Source organism: Nannobrachium achirus (genome assembly GCF_963921795.1).
Source record: "Nannobrachium achirus genome assembly, chromosome: 23".
NCBI classification, from domain to species: Eukaryota; Metazoa; Chordata; class Actinopteri; order Myctophiformes; family Myctophidae; genus Nannobrachium; species Nannobrachium achirus.
In genome coordinates this window covers 12,061,299-12,082,838 of record NC_137830.1, presented here as the reverse complement: position 1 = coordinate 12,082,838, position 21,540 = coordinate 12,061,299, and the positions used below count along the sequence as shown (strand labels likewise).

The 21,540-nt window shown below is 43.5% G+C and overlaps 1 protein-coding gene across 2 annotated transcripts in view; it reads right to left on the bottom strand.

The window, feature by feature from the left end:
* The window catches only part of cnot4b (CCR4-NOT transcription complex, subunit 4b), a 71,596-nt gene that overhangs the window by 2,125 nt on the left and 47,931 nt on the right, over positions 1-21,540 (bottom strand). The window contains exon 13 of one of the 2 annotated variants that reach the window (XM_080754519.1): positions 11,710-11,964. The exons of the other annotated variant lie outside the window; for it this stretch is intronic. Coding sequence (XP_080610645.1) covers positions 11,710-11,964 — 255 coding nt within the window. The remainder of the gene's footprint in view (positions 1-11,709; positions 11,965-21,540) is intronic. 2 annotated transcript variants of the gene reach the window in all.

Here is a 21,540-nt window from a genome sequence, read left to right as displayed (position 1 = left end):
CCCACTTTGAAAATCCCTGCGCTATAAGCAACAACACTGACTGTTTCAGGAAAATTTAAGATTGTGGTCACCCTTCGTTGAGGAGAAGAGCCAAGATTGAGGCGACATGCTTTACATACGTCTCCACTATCGCTTTTCCACAGGCCGACACGAGGAGTTCCACTCAGCAGACGTGTCTTTTGCGCCTGCAAGGTTAGATCACTTCCCTGCCATGCTAGACTGATCTTTTCACCACCGCCTCTGGTCCATAGCTGACAAGATCAGAGAGCGAGGGCGTCGGGCCATCTCCTGAGATCAACACTGACCACCACCAGTGTCTTCTGCTCCGCATACATCAACTGCTCCAGGTTGGGGCCCCAGATAAGAGAGAGACTGGCATCGCAGCAAAGTCGCTCAGACGGAGGGAGATCGATCGGGCCGCCGTTACGCCGCAGCGCGGTGGGATGGAACTGGCTCGGCGCCGCCGTAGGTCTCCAACTACAAAGGCTGCAGCCACCACTTTAGTGGTGAAACTCAATAGCATAATAAAGAGGAAATCCCCGAGCTGGCAGAGCAGCTGTTCTGAAATCCAGGCCATTCCTCCTCCTGGAGGAATGGCTTTTCAGCTTGACTCACACATTGGCCGATTTATTACTGGCCATTATTTGACGTTATTGACAACTTCGGTATAGGCGATTAGGCTGCTGATATGTCTCGATTTTTTTGCATCCCTGTTTTGGGCATTCAAGAATAGTCAATCTAGGTCGGCTATTTGTGATACCTTTTGAAAAGTTTTTAGAGGTTAACAAAAAGGTAAAGTTCAGTATAATCTTTATGACATGTTTTTTTCCTCACACACACACAGTTAAAAACATCAGTAATCAATTGTCTATTACACTCCTAAATCAAAATCGGATCTCATTTTTAGCCAGTCACGTGGTAGCAATACCGCTGAAGATACCCCTGCAACAGAAAAAAAAAAGAAAAAAAAAAGAAAAAGCCTTTCTGACTCTTCCTAATGTTGATGAACGAGGTGGGACCTCAATCACAGCGCATTGACTCTGTGCTCAGTATCCAATAATCACCATGGCCGCGAGAGATATAGAGCACATTACGGTTGCTCGTGAGCATTGGGAGAGCCATTTAGCTGCAGTGTTATCATATAGATACCAGCCTTGCGTTTCAGCTGAAGCTAGACTATTCTTAGCCTAAATGCCCTAGTGGTGCAAAGTAGGGCTGGGGTGGTATGGACTTTTTTGTTATCACGGCAATAAGTCACTGCTTACCGATGGTATGGCGGTATCGTGGCATCTCCCCCCAAAAAGTTGTTTTGAATGATAAAAAAAAAAAACTAAAAATACTGCAGTATGCATTACACAACTAGTTGCAACTCCTTGCAACAAAACTGTTGCATGCAACTCCTTGCAAAAGCCATTGGGGATGACGGTTGCAAGTGGTTGCATGCAACCGTTTTGTTGCAAGGAGTTGCGAACAGGCAGGGGCGTCAGTTCAATTTTGTTTTTCCTGAGATTGCCTTTTAATTTGTTAAAGGAGTAGTTCACCCCCAAAATGACTTTTTTTCTATTGATTAGTCACGCCATGGAGAGTAGAGTTAAATAATATTTTTTGTTTTTTGTCACATTCCTAAGACAAAAATGTGATAACAATAAATGTACCCCCATTGATTCCGGATGGTGACCCGTTTCGAAACGGGTCACCATCCTTTAGCTATTGAAAAATAGCAGATCTACAAGCTCACAGCACGGCACCGAGTGCTGCGCTGCGAGCTTGTAGATCTGCTATTTTTGAAAAGTCGTGAGAATGTGTGCAAATCTTTGAATGTATGAACATTTGTAACTCAAATGTTGCTTCTGGGGGGTCCATGGAACTAAATATTTTGAGATAATATGTATTTGAGCCAAATACATATTATTTTGGGGGTCCTTCACATGAAAAGGTTTGAGCACCACTGACATAGAGACATAGTTTTTTTTTCCAAAAATAGCAGATCTACAAGCTCGCAGTTCGGCACTCGGTGAATACAATTTTTAGGTACTTTTTTTTTAAATACTTGTCTTGATGCGTTTTTGTAAATCTCTATGGAGCCATAGATTTTTTTTGTGTGGTACCAGTAAACCACACCCACTGCCATACCTTATATTGTGGTATTGCTACCAATTAGGGATGTGCCGATCGGATCGGAAATCGGGGAGATCGGGGCCGATTTCAAAAGATCGGAATTGGGAGAGAAAGTATGTGATCGGGAGCAAAAAAACATGATCGGGACCCCTAATTGCCACTTTTAGGTTTAAATACTACTAGTACAGTACTTTCATCACCGGCCTGGTACCACCAACACAACACCAAACGCAGTGCCTTAGCCAAGCTTCAAGGGGCTGCTGCGTTGCATCGGGGGGCAATGAATGTTCTGCCGAGATGCTTGGGAGGAGGGTAGGGCGCTGTGTCTCTCATAGATGGGGTTAGATCAGGGGTCTTCAACGTTTTCAGGCCAAGGACCCCTTAGTTGAGAGAGAGATGAAGCAGGGACCCCCACAACCTTCTCAAAGATTCCATATAGCTTCATCGTTTGACAGCACAACCATCAGTGTATTTTGGATTCATGTCAATTTAGGTTTTCAGATATTTAACCACTTGAACGGACATTACCTAATAAACTTGACCTCACTCTGTACTTAGCCTGCTCTTTCCCCCCTCTACACCAAACCTCTTTGCCGAAAATAGCTGATCTACAAGCTCAAAGCGCCTCGCAGCGTGAGGCGTTGTGAGCTTGTATAGATCGGCAATTTTTTGGCTAAAGTTCTCAGAATAAGGACACTAGGGTTCAAGTGGTTAATATAAGAAAGAAGAAAATCACTACAACTCAAAGATATGGAGGACCCCCTGTAGTAACTCTGAGGACCCCCTAGGGGTCCCGGACCCCCTGTTGAAGACCCATGGATAGATTAAAAGCCATCATTACATAAACACACAAACTACAGGGCGAGAAGGGGGGTTTCCGCCGCTCCGTGCCTAATTGCCCCGGAGGCGGGGGGTTTATGAGCATCATTGCTTCCCCACTGGGAGGGCTGGTGCCCAAGGCCACCCCCTCAACCTCACAGACTAGATCAGTGGTTCTCAAAGTGGGGTCTGGGGACCCCCCAGGGGGTCCTTGAGGGGGTTCCCAAGCAAAATGGGTTAATACAGCATTATTAAAATCCGTTTAACCCACTTTAGCCTTGCTATGACACATTTGTGAGCTTGTAGATCAGCTATTTTCGGGGTTAAGACGTTTGGTGCCTGGTACAAAGCCCATGGGAATCCGGTCGACTAAAGCTGGTTGCACACTGCTGCGTTTTTCGTTGCGAAATGCGTTTTTCAGGGCAAGGAGAGAGAGAGAGATAGAGAGAGCAAGGGACCGAGTGGTGCGCGAAACGGGCGGCAGTGTGCAAACGTGACTGACATAACGTGAGGTTGATTTTTTTATTCACCCGCTCCGAAATTCACCCCGATATTCGGCCCGAAAAACGCAGCAGTGTGCAACCACCTTTAGTCTAGGGTTTAAGGGGCTAAGTGATAGCTAGCCTGGGTTCCAGGCGCTAGGGGTGTAACGATATAGTAACTGAATCGAAACATCGTTTTTAATTGTGGGCTCGCCTAAAGGCGAGCACACTTTAGATATTGTCATTATTTATTTATTTATTTATATACTATATCAAGTTTTCCTTTGGCACCTTTCAACTCCTACATACTTAGTGAGAAAATGAAAATAAAAACATCAATGTGTTCAGTTTACAGTGGCGAAGTGTGCTATTATTTTTTATAGCAATCGGCCAAATGGTGGCGCTGTAGGAAGCCTTCGAAAGTGCGATCTTTGAACAGGTATAGCTCATGCTGTGTTATACATACAGCCATGAAACCTGTATACACTTATGCGTCTCCTCATGCCGAACAACTTTTACCCTCTAACTTTTGACCTCTGACCTTTAGGTCTCCCACAATTCGGAATTATATGAAAAACAGTAAAAATCTATCTCCTCCTGGGATTTTTGCGTCAAGTGCACGAAACTTTTTTCACATGAACTTTGGACCAATACGGTCAGATTGATCAACCAGATTTTTTTTAAAGTGAAATATAATTTTTTAATAATTTAATCAATATTGCGGTTTTATGCAAATTATTCTTTGGCCTCTAAATCATACATGCAAAGTTACACGTTCATGGCATTTGGCAAAGATGTGGAGGGTTAGTCAAAGTATCACTGAAACCAATTTTATTCCAATCGGCCAAAGGGGGGCGCTATACGAAGCGTTTGAAAATTCAAACTTCAAACGGGCATAAGTCATGACTCGTTTCGTTTGAAGACATGCAACTTGTTACACGCGTGCTTTGACTCAAGCGGAAGACATCTGTGTCGTTGTTAAGTAAGCTCCGCCCTTCGATTTTCCGCCAATTTGAGCAGTTTGTAAAACGCGTAAACCCGCTTTTAATCTGGAATTTTCGCGTCACGTGCACAAAACTTTTTTTACGTGAACTTTGGACCGATATCTAAAGATCTGTCAGATCGGATTTCTTTAACATTGAAACATGCTTTTTTAAATAATTCAAACAATATTGCATTTTTATGCAAATTATTCTTCTGCCTCTAAAACATACATGCAAAGTCACATTTTCATGACAAAATAGTGTAGAGGGTTAGTTCAAATATCACTGAAACTAATCTTACCCCAAATGGCCAAAGGGGGACGCTATATAATTTTGAGCAGTTTGTAAAACACTTAAACCCGTTTTTATTCTAGGATTTTTTTTGCAATTTGCATGAAACATTCTACACGCAATCTAAGGACCTTTATCTAACATGCCTATGAAGTGCACACAAACAAATTATAAAATAATAATAATAAATATAGCTGCAAGCAGCGATAAAGTATCCAAAGCCAAAAACACCTCAAATCATGAACACAGCCTGGGATGTGCGTGAAATCTTGCAAGCACATTCCCAATAGGTCAAGGAACAGATACCAACCTTCTCACATTGGCCTGTTATAGCGCCACCAGCGGGTCAACTTTTGCATAACACATTTTTGGAACAAAATGGACCAATCTTTGACGTCAGTAACGTCAAAGAGAGCACTGCCTGCGATCTTGACATTTTGTGCTTTTATAGCCATTGTTTTCTGGCTTGAAGCGAGCCCACAATTGTTTCGAAGGAACAATATTTTTCTAGTTTGCAATGATCTACTATATCGATATGCAAAAGCATGTATCGTACCGTTTGGCTCCGTATATCGTATCATATCGTTTTACAATGCAAATAATCGATTGTATGAAAACTAAGTATTTGTGCCTTGTATTTAGCAATTTTGAGAGGGAAAATTAAAAAGAGGGGTCTAATTACTTTTCCATTCCATATAGCTACTCTTGGTCTGTCGATAAATGTGTTTAATCTCTGTGTTCATGTCAAGGTGCGGGTTTGTCCATGTGTTGTAATATAATGTCCATGTATTTGCTAAAGAATCACACCTCTATTGACACATTTCACACAGATTTTATGTCTTTGCTAAATAGTTACTATATCGATTTTAAATCATTGAATCGAATCGCATCGTATCCCCATGAATGAACCAATATTGTCCATGTATCGTATCGGCACCCATGTATCGTGATGCGTACCGAATCGTTGTTCAAATGTATCGTTACACCCCTACCAGGCGTCCTGCCCTCCCCACCCCCACCGCAGTGCCAGGGAAACCCTGCGACGGCCTCACTGGAACGGAGCCTACGACAGTGTTGTTAGAGAAGGGGGAGGGAGGGGCAGGTGTTGGCTCAGGTTTCGGAAGGAGCTGGATTCTGGACTCTGGAACAGGATGCGCCATCGATCTGAACCCGAGCTTCCCTCCTTGTCATTCATAAGGCTGTGGATACGTTGCCATTTTAACGGCCTCCTACCTTTGCCATACGTATTACGTACGCATGTACAGGTTTACATGTCTTCCACTTAGGGTTGGGCGATATGGAAAGATACAATATCACGATATTTTCCCAAGCTGTATCACGATACATGATTTTATCACGATTCTTTTTCACGTTGGTTTTGATGGTTATTTTTCAAGTTACTTGACAAAAACTAGACTCTCTGGGTTCCTTTTGGGAGGTCTACATTGAACTTTACAAGTATGTAACTCTGACAGTATACAAATGAAACCAAATGGACCCTTACGGGTCCATTTGGTTTCATTTGTATACTGTCAGAGTTAAGTGGAGACCTTGCCATTTTAAAGTTTGAGAACTACTGATTTAGACCAAAATGCAGGTTTAAATTGAATTCTGCAATGAATCTCTGTATTAACGATTAAACAGGATTTATATATATAATTTATACTAGTAGAGTATGAAAATATAATGCACATTAGATGCACAATGCAGGTGAACCATTGGTAAAATCATTGATTGAACACTAGTGTCAACAACAACGTATAAGCTAATCCTTTATATACAGCATATGCACGTATAGATCATGTATTGATGGAATGTGCAGTTATACAGGTTATTCAACTACATAATCCCTATACTTAGTTGACCCGGGGTCCCCCAGGGGTCTGTAATAGGCCCTCTTCATGGAAAATAGCAGCTATAGCTGCATGTCGTGAGCTTGTAGGTCTGCTATTTTCGCCACATAATATGACACTAGGATTTCAATCTTTTTATTTTAATTCGTTTAGCTTAACACCAATGCCCCCCCCCCCTTTATTATTTCACAGTGTCACCACAAATGTATGCTCCTCACCTTTCACAAGTACGTGATTAAATAAATGATTTAGTAAATGGGTTCGTGGGCCAATGGAGCCTGTAAACTTTGTGTAAAGTAACTGTCTAAATACCATTAAAGTGTCAAAACAAGGTGCATTAACCTGACACTCAAGCCTGAACGTTCATTTAGTTTCACTCCATTATTCAGTCTCAAAGCCCTCTCAGTGCAGCCGTTCTATGAGATGGGGGCGTGTTCAAAGTGGGCCTCTTTGGCAATTGGTTCATATTGGATCGTCCCCATCCCCATTGGGCCGCTTAGATTTTCAACCGAGAAAACTCCCACTTTCAACAGCGTCACCAGACACCTGAACGCGAGGCTAGCGATTCATGGGCCGGAGCCAGGCTAAAAAGGTACATTGCTTTACCATCACTAATTCTACACTAAGAAAGCCTGGTCTATCTTCAGCTAGAAGCAAATCCTCTGCCAAATCTCCATTCTAGTTTACCATAGGCGCAAGCATGGCATTGGCCTGCAAAACACCTTTTTCTAAAATAATCTACTAAATAGATTAGTTTGTGTTGCACCCCTATAACGCATCGAATCCTGCTCGACACCCTGACCTTTGACCTCTGGCCTCTGAGGGCCCCTAGGGGCCACACCAAAGTGGCTATATTTCTCACTTATGACACAATCACATGGACGTTATCTATTATTACATTGTTCTTATTGCCGCATCCCACTTCCACGCCCGTCCACGCCCCCTTTACATCCACTCCAACTCATAGGTAGTCGCATAGGTAGTCGTCGCATAGGTAGTCGGTAGTCGTCAGGACGTAAGGAATACCGCCCATAACCCTATGCCGTCCGCTCATTCGCTAAGCACGAGAGAGAGGAGGCAACAGGGGAGGGGGGGCGGCCAAGCGAGAGAGAGAGAGAGAGAGACCGCGGCACATTTCTGAGAAATCTCCGCACAGTTGTATCGGACTGACTGTGTGTGATGTGCGTTTGTGTGTGTGTGCGCTCATTTGCTCAAACACATACACAGTAGGCCTGGGGCGGTATGGACATTTTGTTACCGCGATTACCGTCTTCCCATTTACCGCCGGTACTGCGGTAATTACCGCACCCCCGTATCTATTAATTAAGGTTCGGCGATAAGCCAAAATATTGCAATCATCTTCCCAAAAGTCGCCTCTCCACAGTGGAGAGGCGACACAGCCTGACTGCCCGAGATATACTTCTCCGTACAGCACAGCGGGTCTGGCTTTCAAAGGAGCAGATCTACAAGCTCACACCACATCGCATCCGCGATGCGTTCTGAGCTTTTAGATCTGCACTGTCGGGTTACCATAGTAACGTAGGCTAGCTACTTGGGCTTTTCAGACACAAACAGCTATGTGAACAAACCAGAAGAGGAAGGGTAGTCAGATCGTGTACAGTGATTCTGTAAACTCACGTCACGTCTCAACTCTCAAATCACAGTGATTGAGTGCTGCTATATACAGGTTTTAGTTACAAGACTTGACAGAAAAGGTTATAAAATCGCCGACGCGCCGCTGGACGGAGCACAACGTGCGACGCGGTGGAGCTGGAGAAAGTAAAATAGTTTCATTTTCGGTTTTGTCCACGCGGCCCGCGCTCCGCCAGTAATCCGTATGAATAAAAAAAGATATGCCACAACACAAGGCGTGTATTAACATCCTTGTGTCGAGTGGATTACAGAGAAAGTATATGCTGCATTGCTGCTCCGTCATAGAGTTGTGCTCCGTACTCTACTGCCCTGCGTGCACTGTGTGTGTGTGAGTGACGTATGTGGGCGGCTTCCAACGTGTGGTACGCGGCCCAGAGCAGAGCGGCATGGAGCGCATGCGGTCCTCGCTTCTCCCCCGTTTTAAAACTCGCTCGTTCTCAATAAAAATAGCCTATTTTTTTGTCTTTTTTGACCGCGGTAAGGACCCTGACACCGCGGTAGGCCGCGGTATACCGCGATACGGCGGTACGGCGGTTACCGAACCCAGCCCTAATACACAGGCTCACAAGACACACCCCTCCGCCAATTTGCAAGCCCACAAAGCGTCGCGGATGCAACGTGCTGTGGCCTTGCAGATCAAAGGTTTTCCTCCCCTCCGACGCAGTCTGCTCTCCATGCTGCTGCGCCCCCCTCCCCTCCCCTCTCCACACACTCATGCCTCCATGCCGCTGAGCCGCTCGCTGCCCGAAAAAAGTTGCTAAAACCTCTTGGAAACCATTGCTCCCACTGGATTAATAACTAGATATCTTCTACCTTTGGCTGTTCAATTGGAGAGGACAACAGCAACACATTAAAATCCACGATGTAAGGCTCCAACTGCTTGCATAGACGAGAAATGGTGGCGATGCGTGATCATGCGTCTTTAACAATGTGATCGTCACATTAAAATCCACGATGTAAGGCTCCAACTGCTTGCATAGACGAGAAATGGTGGCGATGCGTGATCATGCGTCTTTAACAATGTGATCGTCGCATATTATCGCCAGCTATCCTAGGCTGTGTTAGGTTAATAACTATGACTCGTTGACCCTCATTTGACCGGTCATTTGACAGGCAATCCAGCACAGTCTGGCTTGTGCAGTACGTGTGTCAACTGAATGTCAAGTAATCCTCTCCCCCTCACGCTAAGTTCCACTTTATTTTCCATTCTGAACGACAAGCCTAATATTGCATTTAGGCTCTTTAGTTTCCAATAATTAAACTATAAGCCAGTGTTTTATTGCTACACAATAAATGGTAAATAATGTAGCCTACTCTACATGCATAAATAATTAGCCATCCATCCATCCATTCATCTTCAACCGCTTATCCAGCATCGGGTAGCAGGGGTAACAGTTCCAACTGAGATTTCCAAAGTTCCTTAATAATAATAATAATAATCAAAATAAACAATTCTAATGATTATAAGAAACATACATACATACAGTACATACTGTATAAATGTATCCGCCTTATTTCGCCTTCGCCTTTTTTCCGGACCCGGACCCCTTTCAAAAAAATATTTCTGGACCTTCAAGATTTGTATTTGAGGACCCCTGCCCTATGGGCATAACAGTCACTTCTCTCCAGTGCGTCCGCCGGTCAAATATGTCCGACCGGAAACGTGCGCTGCGGCACAATAGTTCCGCCACAATAGTTCCCCCCCAAAACATTTTTTTTTTTTTTTTTTTTTTTAACTTTTTTTAAAAAACCTTTTTTTTAGAAAAAACATTTTTTTTTAGTAAAGAAGCGGGCGTGGACTCTAGATGTGAGCGGCCGAAGGCCGCGAACCTCTAGTGTTCAACATTTGCCTCGGTTACAGTCTGACCTTGCTGCACGCCCCATGGGAGAAGCCCCTTTGGGACAAAACAATGGCTTAAAAAAAAAGGAGAAGTCAACTGGGCAATTGGGATGCCTTGCTAGACTGCGACGAGCAACCATGCCGCACACACAACAGCCACCCAATTACATTTTCAAAATGTCACACCAGATGCAAATTAGCTGGGTTACATCTTAGTTTAAGCAAGCAACATCTGCCTCCCCTCCCCCAACAAGTGTTAGTGGTTAAATAGTTAAAATCCATGCATATGATGAACAACAACTGTATTTTTCCAACGGGTTTTAAAATTGTTGTCAAACCATGTAAGCAAATCTATTAATAAATTAGAGAGAGGGATATTGTGCAAACTGTTTGCACACCTGTCAGAACATCCTGCCAGTCCCAATCTACATAATAAAAACCCAGAGTACAAATGGGTCCATTTGGTTCATTTTGTACACTCTGAGTTACAGAGGTGTCCGTTTATGTGTGATTAGAGCAGCACCATATACTGTGCATGCGTGCGTGTATATGCACATTTTACTGCATTTAGGAATAACCACATCACTGACGATACTTCTTGCACTTCAAAAATTCTACTTAACCCATTTAGGCCTAGAATTAGAAGGATTCAAAAAGACACTTATAGAATCGGGTCAAAATTCTAATGTTCACGACTTTTCAAAAATAGCAGATCTACGAGCTCGCAGCGCGGCACTCGGTGCCGCGCTGTGAGCTTGTATATCTGCTATTTTTCAATAGTTAAAGCATAAAATAATGATACACAAAATGTGTACCCGTTCTAAATGGGTTAAAGAACCGCGAAAGCAACAATTTTGGGAACACACTGGTTTTCCTTTTATCTCACTTCCTTCCATCTTTGCCCTTCTGTTCACCCCAGCCATGCAAGTGCAACTTCCCTCCCCTCTGAGACGGAGATGCAGTTACTGGCTGCAAACACTAAATGTTAACTAAAGGAATACTTGACTTATTTGCCATCAATTACGCACCCGATGACGCCTCGAATGGAGTTTATTTTTTGAGTCACGTTCTTTTCTGAACCAGTAATGCAATATGTTTGACTGATCGAAGTTGATAGGAGACCAATGTTAACAGGTGCAAAACTGGAGTATATTCAAAAGGTTCTCTTTGAACCTGGATCATCAGTAGGCCTCTCAGTGATTACACTGCGAGTGGTTTTGGATTTTTCTTTCTTTTTTTATTTAATATATAAAGTTGCTTTCGTCTCCTACCACAGCAGCATCGGCATTTATCGCCACTTTCGCCTGTCGGGCGGAAACCTCTCATCTCAAAGTTTCGAATGTATCAATTCTTTCGTAAAAGTAAAGCCCTGTCTCCATCATACAAGACTGTCGCACAACAAACTCGTGAAAATAGCTGATCTAGAAGCACACAACGCCTCACGATGCGAGGGGTTGTATGCCTGTAGATCGGCTTTTTTAAATGATAAATACAAAACTAACAGTTTTTGGACACTGAATTATTGGCTCAGGAATGCGACGAAAACAAAACAATCTCCATGCGTTCAAGGCTTCATGGGGGGGAGGGGGGGGGGAGGGAGAGTAGGCGAAGTATCCCTTCCAACGTGGTGGAAACTAGCATTGGCCGACACGTGTTATACAAGGCCCTACCTGTAATGATTGCTGGGTCCATCCAGCTGGCCGTGCCATCCCAGCTGAGGCTGTGGGCGACGCCCCCGGGGCCCAGCGCTGCCCCCGTGTGGTGGTGGTGGGAGGCGCCGGACGTGGATGAGGAGGAGGATGAGGAGGAGGAGGAGGGAGACGAGGAGTGAGGAGCCAGCCCCCCGAAGTTAATGTTGATGTTGGGTAAGAGCGCTCGGAGGCCATCCTGCCACTCTTTCACGTTTACGCTCTCTACGGAGTTCTCTGCACAGGAGACAGACAACCAACGCGTATAACAGGGGTTTTCAAAGTGGGTGACTGATGGGGCACCCTGGGGTGCCGCGGCGGCAGTCCAGGGGTGCCGCGAGATCATTTGATAATATTTGGAATTTATTTGGACACTTGAAAAAATATTTAGTATAATTTTAAACTTGAAGTACAACGTTATTTTCAGTCAGTTCTAACCAAAATGGCTATTATCTCAACGTTTTCCTCGCATCATAATATCTAAAATATCGTCACTGTCGGGCAGAAACCTTGTATCTCCATGTTTCAAATGTGTATGTCTTTTGGTAAAGCAAAGCCCTGCTTCATCAAACAAGACTGTCGCACAAAACTAGTGAAAACAGCAGATCTACAAGCACACAACGCCTCGCATCTTGTAGATCGTCTGTTTTCACTAGTTTAGTACATTTTATAGATAAATATAAAACGAACGGTTTTGGACATACAAGGTTTCTACCCGACAACGACGATATGCTATAAATATATATATTTTTCGTACTGCGACAGGGTCGCGTGCCGCGAATGGCCGCCCGACCGATGAGCTCGCCAACCCTGGCGGCTATTCTCAGCGCGCGACCCCCTCGTACAACGAGGGCTGTCACGCTTATGAGATTTCACTGGTGATTAATTGTCGCTCAAATAATTGCGATTAACAATTTGATTTCGTTTCTGTAGTTGAACAGTGGAACGTCGTCAACAATAAAAATTACATTTCCTTTGGCTTGTAGCCTTTGTAAACGAAACGTGCACAGAGCAGATATGAAAATAACTTAAATAATTTAATAACTTAAATATATAAATATGAAGTGGAAATAAATATGAAGTGGAAATAGCCGATCTACAAGCTCAAAATGCGTCACAATGTTTTGAACCTGTAAATCGGCTATTTCAAATATTTTTGAAAATGTTTGAAAAAAGGGGGGGGGGGGGGGAAACATGGTAATGATTATGACTTTGCAAAATACAATTATCTAAAAAGATATATAAGGACCAGCCTTAGCCTTAGGACACCTCTGTAACTCAGAGTGTCCTGTCAGGACCAGCCACATTTGTTGTGACAAAACCTGAGCTTTCCACTGCCAAAGTCTCCATGTACAACAGCCAGAATAAACACATCTGAAAAGCTATTTCCAAATAGCTCAAGTAGGGTTAAAGTGGTTAAATAGATTTTGATGCTACAGCAACACATTTTGCTAAGGACCGCCTGGAACCCCCATCAAGGACACCTAGCGGGTCCTCCGGACAACGCTTTGAGAACCACTGATCCAATCCAATAAACATCCAATCCAATTCCTACCTCTCGAACGGTGGAGAATCAATGAACAACAAACAAACGGCAGCTCTTCCAACATTAGACAACCTCTGAGCCCCATGTTTGCCGGTCCCGATTAGAAAGGTCAGCGTGGTGCTGGAAGCACGCCACTGCCTCGCGGGAGGGGCCACAGCCTTTTAAATAATACACCACTTCATTTTGTGGAGACGCTCCAAAATAAACAAGAATGAGACGGACTTCTTTCATCTTCCAGTCCTAGTTTAGGAAGTGTCTGTATGAGCACGCGTGTGTGCAACGTGCGTTTGGGTTTGATCAAAGGGCTGGGGTTTACTTTGCAAAAGGGATGATAAGGAGGGATAAGGGAAGGACAGAAGGAAGGACGGACGGACGGACGGAATGAATGGAGGAAGGAAGGACAGAAGGGCGGTTGGAAGGAAGGAGATGAATGGATAGGGAGTTGGGAATGTGACAAAAACAAAAGAATCTCCATCAGTTCATGGATTCATGGGGTGTGTAATGGAAAACTAGAAAAAGTGATCCTCGGAGCACAGGTCTCCACCACGTCAGGTAGGTTATTGTGGTTCCAGCAATGTTCGGAATTCGCCAGGCAATTAGGATGGAATATGAAAAATATGACGGGTCCATCTTGATCCCACGAATAGAGATACTGTGTACCGATTTGCGTAAAAGTTGGATTAAATCTGAGGGAGTAATATAACTTTTTTTTTTACATAAGCCGGCCTCAAGGTGGCGCTATAAATGGCAGATGTGAACAATGCAGGGCAAAGGTTTTTCCTTGGCATCTAGGGAGTGTGAGTTTACACACAGTTTCACGCAGATCGATGCAGTTATAGGTAAAACACAAATCGGCCGGTTATAGCACCACCATGAGGCTGATTTCAACATTTTCAAGTGGCATTTCTTTCTCGGCTTAGTGGGAATGTGCGTGGAAAACGAAACTCACACAATGTGTTTGTGATTTGAGGCATTTTGTTAAAAACTGAGTACTCCTGCAAACTTTAGAAGTCAATCTTAGTCAATCAGGATAGAATCTGAAAAAGTTGAAAGACCAGTTTCATTTAATGACTACAAAGATACTGTGACCCGTTTTGCGTTATATTTGGACAAAATGTGTAGGAGTACTGTCAAGAAATTGTTTCGCAAAAAATCGCTCTAACAGACCAATCTGAACAATTCAGGCAGAGGTTCTGCTCTGGCATCCAGGGAACGTGTGTGCACAGTTCTGCTGCGAACGGCATTAACAGTGCCGGAGATGTGCTCTTCACAGACGCACACAGACAGACACATGTACACACGGACACAAGGATGGACTGACGGACGGACAGACAGACAGACTGCAAAACAGTCTTGGCTATGCCTTTCGGCCTGGTGGAGACAAGTCATTTTTGGGCGAACTACTCCTTTACCATCATGTGCATCATCGTGTGTATCATTTTCATCCATCCATGAGCGCGCGCGCGTGCGTGCGTGCGTGCGTGCGTGCGTGTAGTATCTGGAGAGAATGAGAGAGTGAGCAAGAAATGGAGAGAAATCACCCTCAAAAAAAGAAGGAAAAAAAAAACATGAGGCTTTAGCTTCCACCGACAGGTACTCTCCTGAGACGCCTCAAAATGGAGTTGAGCAGACAGCGCACCGGGACAGCCCCCGAAGGTAATTGTACCCTCTGCGACAGGCGTCCGTAAACACATGCCGGCCAGACCTTTAATAACGTCCCGCTGTACCCGTCTGCTGCACGCCGAGACCGCTAGCTGGAGCAATCCTCATGTGCCTCGTCAACGGCCTTTGTAGTGTCGCGTCATGTCTCTGCACTCCGACTACGCCATGACATCGTCTGTCACAGAGATTAGAAGGCCTGACTGTCCTGAGCTCTGACACTGAAGTTGACTGACAGGGTACAGAAATAGAAATATATTGCAATATTGATGCTTGCGGCGACGCGCGAGCAGCCACCCAATAAACCGTTTTCACACAGTTCACTATAACTTGCTCATTTAACAAAGGCTAAGATCGAGTCGCAAAGTTATGGGTTGGAATGCGGCTAGAGACTCTTCCCCCCCCCACTTCCTTACCACCATGCAGTCTAATAGAACGCAGAAATGCATTTACAATATAATATAATAATGAGTGGTAATTAGTGAAATGAATTGTTTTCTTGGAAGGACAAGTTTCCATGTCCCTACACATCATCATAAATACTAACTGACAGGATGAGTTTGTCGTCTAAATAGGTAATTTTACCCATGTTTTTAACCTTTTGTTAATAAACCACTGTATCTTGGACTTTTTAAACTGGTGTTGATGTCATTGTTTTGGGACTGGGTAGGAGGGAGTCTAGTTTTTTGTTGCGGCCCTAGGCTCCCCTAGGCTGGGCTGTAACACAGCCACACAGAATTATTGCAATATATACAGAAGTCTAAAGTTATTCTTTAATTTACTATGTCAGTACTTTGTGCACACTCATACCCCAATGCAGATAGGCTAATTCTATCCCCTAAATATTCTAATTTAAACATTTTACTGTAAACCTAGCATCCCTATTATTGGCATGTCATACTGTAGGTGAAACTTAGGTTTAGTATGACATTTAACAATATTACATTATGAAATCCCAAGAGCCAATTCATTTGATCAAGCTAATGTATAGAGGGTATGCGTGTGACATCACTGTTGCTGGAAGTTATGTGGGAACACGCCTACTGAGTGGCAAAAAACTAATTTCTGCCATTGACAGCCATACATCCAAACAGAAAAGTCCTATCTGATTGCATTAAACAAAGTTAAACTCACCAACATTGCGGCCGTACTGAAAGCTTGAATTATCCTCTTTCTATCTGCAGTGTTTTTGTTTCATAAAAATCCACCATAGGCATGTTATGAGCTACTTTCTGTCAAGACATTCTGTGCAGGTGATTATTATTTTTCCAAGTGTCAGAGTTTGGAAGCACTCGTTTTCAACAACACAACATCCTGCTGCCTCCTGCATTATGTGCAATTTAGAAACAGGTGGTATGCAGGACTGTTGATTGATTTGCAACTAGCACTTCTAAACTTCAATGCTCCATGCTGCTCAATGTTTTGCCACTCAGTCTAGATTAGGGGGCGGGTCCCAGTAGACGTGCATACCCTCTATTAACTCATTAAAAGCCAACCCCGCGATGTCGCGGGAAAAGTAATAGAGTATCTATAGTGCCATCCACGCGATGTCGCGGGAAAAGTAATATATTACTGTAACGGCGAGTAAAAATACCTAGTACAATGGCCGACGCTCCGGAGACGAAATCCGCGCTGATTTGTCATCATCACGGCTCCACGAGCACACAATAGTCATCCCATAACATTGAGGTGGACGGCCGATCTCATCTTTAATGTCCATTATCTCAAAACTACACTTTAGAAGCTAGGATGGAGGCAGATGCTCGCTTATTTTACACAGTTATAAAAGCTCCCGGTCGGCCATTACACAACTCCACGTGGACACGCATCGGTTCCGGCGCACGATCCGATGACGTCAGACCGGAAGTACTTCCGGTCTAGACTTCTGGCCTTCAAAATAAGACAGCGGCCGTTAATGGGGCCGGGAGGGGGCACTCTGGACCCCCTAATCCGTTAATGTCCTGGGCTCAGAATGAGTTAAAAAGGTGACAAATAACCCCAAGAAAGAGACATTATTGTTCAACAAGTACTCAGGATTCCCCTGTGATTTTCAGCCAAGCTTTGCCAAGACCCTTCTTTTTATTTGAATGGGCAAGCTGCGAAGAGAAGCACGGCTGACATTAACATCATCACCTGTGTTTCCATTTGCATTCGCAGATAAACAAGTGCCTCCATGTTTAATTCATAACAAGGACACTGGCTTCAAAATCAATTTGAGCAAAGTTATAGAATGACACTCCTCTAGTAGGCGGAATTATTTAAAAATTAAACGGTCCGGACGTCTTTTATGATGGAGCCATTAGGGAAAGGTCGCCTGCCAATGTAGCCTCATCTTGTTTAATTGCCTCCCATTTAAAATCCACAACTTATGCGTGGACACTGTGTGGTTGATTTGCGTAAAACTGTTAATGAGGGAGACTGCAGTTCCCGGACACAGGGCGTTTGTGAGAAGCAGAACGACCGAACGACATGCAGTCTTGCGATCTCAGGCGAGCAACGTGTGTTGCAGTGCATGATTTGGTCTAGCCCATTTCTGCACGGCGATCTCAGTCTTGTCCAGTCTCATCAATAATACAGCCGAGCACAGTGGGCCCGGTGCTGCTGAGTCGATGCGACAATCTGACAAAATACTACCTTTTTCATTTGGTGTTCATCTATCTGGGCCCCCGTCTCTCTGCTGGCAGGACAGCAGGAGTAGGTGGGGAGGAAAACAGGCCTGCCGGCGCGGCCTGCCGTGCTAGAGGTCGCGAGAGGTTGAATAAAGATGAAGAGGGTGCTGGACCGGTGCAAAATTAAATTAGCATCCGTCAGAGACTTGCTGCCGAGGTAGAGAGAAAGGGGGGAAAAAAAAGAAATCTAAAAACGGAAGCGGTACTGGCACAGTTCCTAGCCTCTGTTATTAATCGCTCCCCCCCTCCCCCCAAAAGTGAGGCTATTGGGGCAGGGGAAAATAAATGGCCAGTGGGAATAGTGCTGTGTCTGCGCGCGGCTAACCAGAGGAGAATGATCAGCAGCTGACAGCCACACACTCATCTCCTGGACAAAATGGGTGAAGGAGGAGGATCTGTAACTGTATATATATTTTTTTGCCATCCTTGCGGGACACATTATTTTGAGGTCGATTATACAGCCTGGGGAGCGATTCCTGACCAGGCCGAGCGCCCGGCGTGCCGTCATGTTCCCTTGGAGAGCTTTAGGTCGATGGCTAGTCTCGCCAGCGGACAAGGACATGACATCATCGACTCGCGAGGGTTCTCGCCGCTCTCGCCCCAGCCTGCCAGAGAAATCTCAGGCGAGGAAAACTGTGTCATCTGTTAACCAGGGATGGGACACTAAGCGATATTATCGTTTATCGTGATAAAAAACACTCACGATAATCGTATAGTGGAAATGTAATTCATCGTGATATCGTCCTCCGTCATGCACTGGGATCAATTCACCTTTTATTTGCTGAGCTGCATATCCAATAGGGGTGCCACGGTTCACGGTATAAAACCGAACCGTACGGTACGCCCTGCACGGTACCCGGTTCAATACGCCTGTTATGAACCGCGGTCTTTTTGTGTTTGCAAATTAATTAATTTCTTACAGCTGGACAGCCACTGTGCATCATGCACAAGACAATCTCCACTAAACCCCGCTCCGCAAGTAAACACGCACTAATGTCCCATCATCGTAGCCCTCACCCCCACCTACTCTGTAACAAGAGCCGACATTCACACTCGCAGCAGAGCAAAGCAGTTGAGTCCTCACAGAGACAGTAAAACAAAACGAAGCAGCTAGTCGCTAAGCTGTGCAGTGCGGAGCGCACGCATTGTAGTTGTTGTAACATGGAGAACAAGTCCAGGAGAAATCTGCTTGTTGTTGCAGTTAGTCCCAAACATCATTACAGTCTGTTTTTAGACTGACCATAGCAGGCAGCGTTAGCAAGCAACAAAGCCAAACGTAGCGTAGCCCCCAGCCAGAGTATCAGACACCCGCTAGTCTCACTCACTGACTGACTGGAGGAACAACAACGCATGGTGAGTGTTGTTGCCATGTCTGATTATTATAAGCCACGTTGAGCTTGTTTTTATGTAAAGTAGCTTGTAGGCTAAATAATGGTGGATGCGGTGGTGAGCTGGTAGATCGGCTCGGCCACTTTCAAATAGCCGACGTGTATAGGTTTAAAGACTTCACGTGGCCTATATTCACTTATTTAAGCCTTGTTTTCATAGATCTGGTTGCTTATTCCTCTCGCAAAGTTTGGCAACACAGTGAACACACCGTCTATTTTGGTTATAGTAATGAAAACTTACAGAGGCTATTTGCTCAAGCTTGTAGCCTACTATAGTATCTCTTGTTGTGTGCAAAACAATTTGTTCATAAATAAAGCACTTTGAAACTGAAGACGATGGCCAATATTGATGATAATGCAGACATGCAAACAGCCCCAAGGTGAAAAAGGTGACACATTTTCCAGGGGATAAAATGTGCGCCGCGCGCGAAATTTTGGACCTTTCTTTACTGAATTTGCACGTTTCTAACTCGGTTAAACAGTGACTTACTCATACATATCATACATATGCAGCAAAATTGGACTTGTTGCCTACCACCAATTGTTCTAGATATAATAAAGAAAATTAAATCTACAATAATATAGCCTACAGATATACAGATAGGCCCGACCAGGCAAAATGCATTGCCTACGTCATTACTGCATGCGACGAACAGTGCAATGGCTCCCCCCAGGGGTTGAACATATCACTTTTTTTCTCTCAAAGGAATATATTCCAAGTGTTTTAAAAGGTATATTTCGGTTAAAGAGGGTTATTATAACATATTAAGGCCTACATGGCTTACAAATCAGGGATCACTTTAAGGCTAAGAGGCACTGTCATAATTCAATTATCTTAGAAGCAAAATAAAAATAGATTTTTGGAAAGTCATTTTTTTATTTTATTTTTTTTATTTTTATGCAAAACACGTACCGAACCGTACCGAAACCGTGACCCCAAAACCGAGGTACGAACCGAACCGTGGGCTAAACGAACCGTGGCACCCCTAATATCCAATAACACTTAAACCCTCTATAATTGGTAAAAGGTTCTTATAATATACGTACTTGAGTCTTTTTTTCACTCTATATGTCTTTGCCCAAAAATAGCCGATCTACAAGCTCACAACGCGTCACAACTGCTATTTTTTGGCTAATGTTCCGCCCCAGGATAATGGGTTTTGATTATCGCGATATTGTAAATCGCGATTTATTTTGTCACAATAATCGTGATATGAAATTTTCATATTGTCCCATCTCTACTGTTAACCACTTAACCCTATATATTTCATATATACTAGGCCCCTTAATCGTTTTCCATCTACACCAAATATCGTTTTAAAATATGCGATTCACAACGTGGCACAACACGTCGAGAGCTAATGGATTGCCTATTTTTGCCGAAAGTTCCCTCCAGAATAGGGAAGCTAAGCTTAACTCAGTCGGTGCCATATTTAAAGTGGGACCTCTTATATTGCCGGTTCGCCAACAAAGGGTTAAAAAAATAGTGTGCACGCTGGTGCACATATTCGTGCACAGATCATGCACTATTAGTCCAGTCATTTTAGGCCAAAATTAGGCTAAACCTCAAACAAATTGCAATAGTAGCAAACTCAACTGATTTTGTATCCTCAATATGTCCTTAGTGAGGGAAAAAAAGTCCCAAGGAATCCCACCAGGGCAAAGTTTTGAAAACGACCTACCTATGGCTCGAGTTGAGTCTTGAGTTTTTTGGCAGGGTATGAGTTAAGTGGATCGTTTTGTATGCAATTGTTAAATTCATACACCTGTTGTGATTGTGTATTCTTCCATGTTTCTTAATTCCATTCATACTGTGTTAGGGACCAGTCATCACCCAAAACAATGATAAATAATAATCATAATGAAATATTATAATTCATCCTCACTAAAAAGGCAATAATGTTTTCCTTTGCAAAGCGCTTAACCAAGAGTCAGTCTATCTTTATAAGGGTTTTACATTAATAAAAGGCTTGTGACATCTTTAATGATACATTGATGAATGGACACTCAACATTTATAGTTGCTTCATTGCCCATTTCTATGATTAACATATAATCGCATGCAAATTAAAAGAGGGTTCATTTCCTTGTATGCCAGCACGTACTTGGGCCAATAAACCATTTTTGATTATTCCAGTCACATAATGCTCAACGTTACATGAATGTGCGGTGATGCTTTTTGCCAATTAAACATTCTTGTATAATAGTGCTTTATGAAATCACTGTGAATCAGTGATGCCAGATTTTTCAAGAGAAACAAAAGTTATACAAAAACAAGCCCAAGAGAAGCATCTAGGCTACATGAGCACACACAGTGTCACACACACAGCAAAATGAGTTAATATAAAGTAAAGTAGCAACAAGATTAGTTAAGCACTTTAAATCAATACGTAGACCGGCCATTTGAAAATAGCCTAGTTCAAAATGCTTGTAGATCTGCCATTTTCAGAAGAAAAAGAAATATATGTATATGTATATATATATATATATATATATATATATATATATATATATATATATATATATATATATATTTGAATCATTTTAAATAC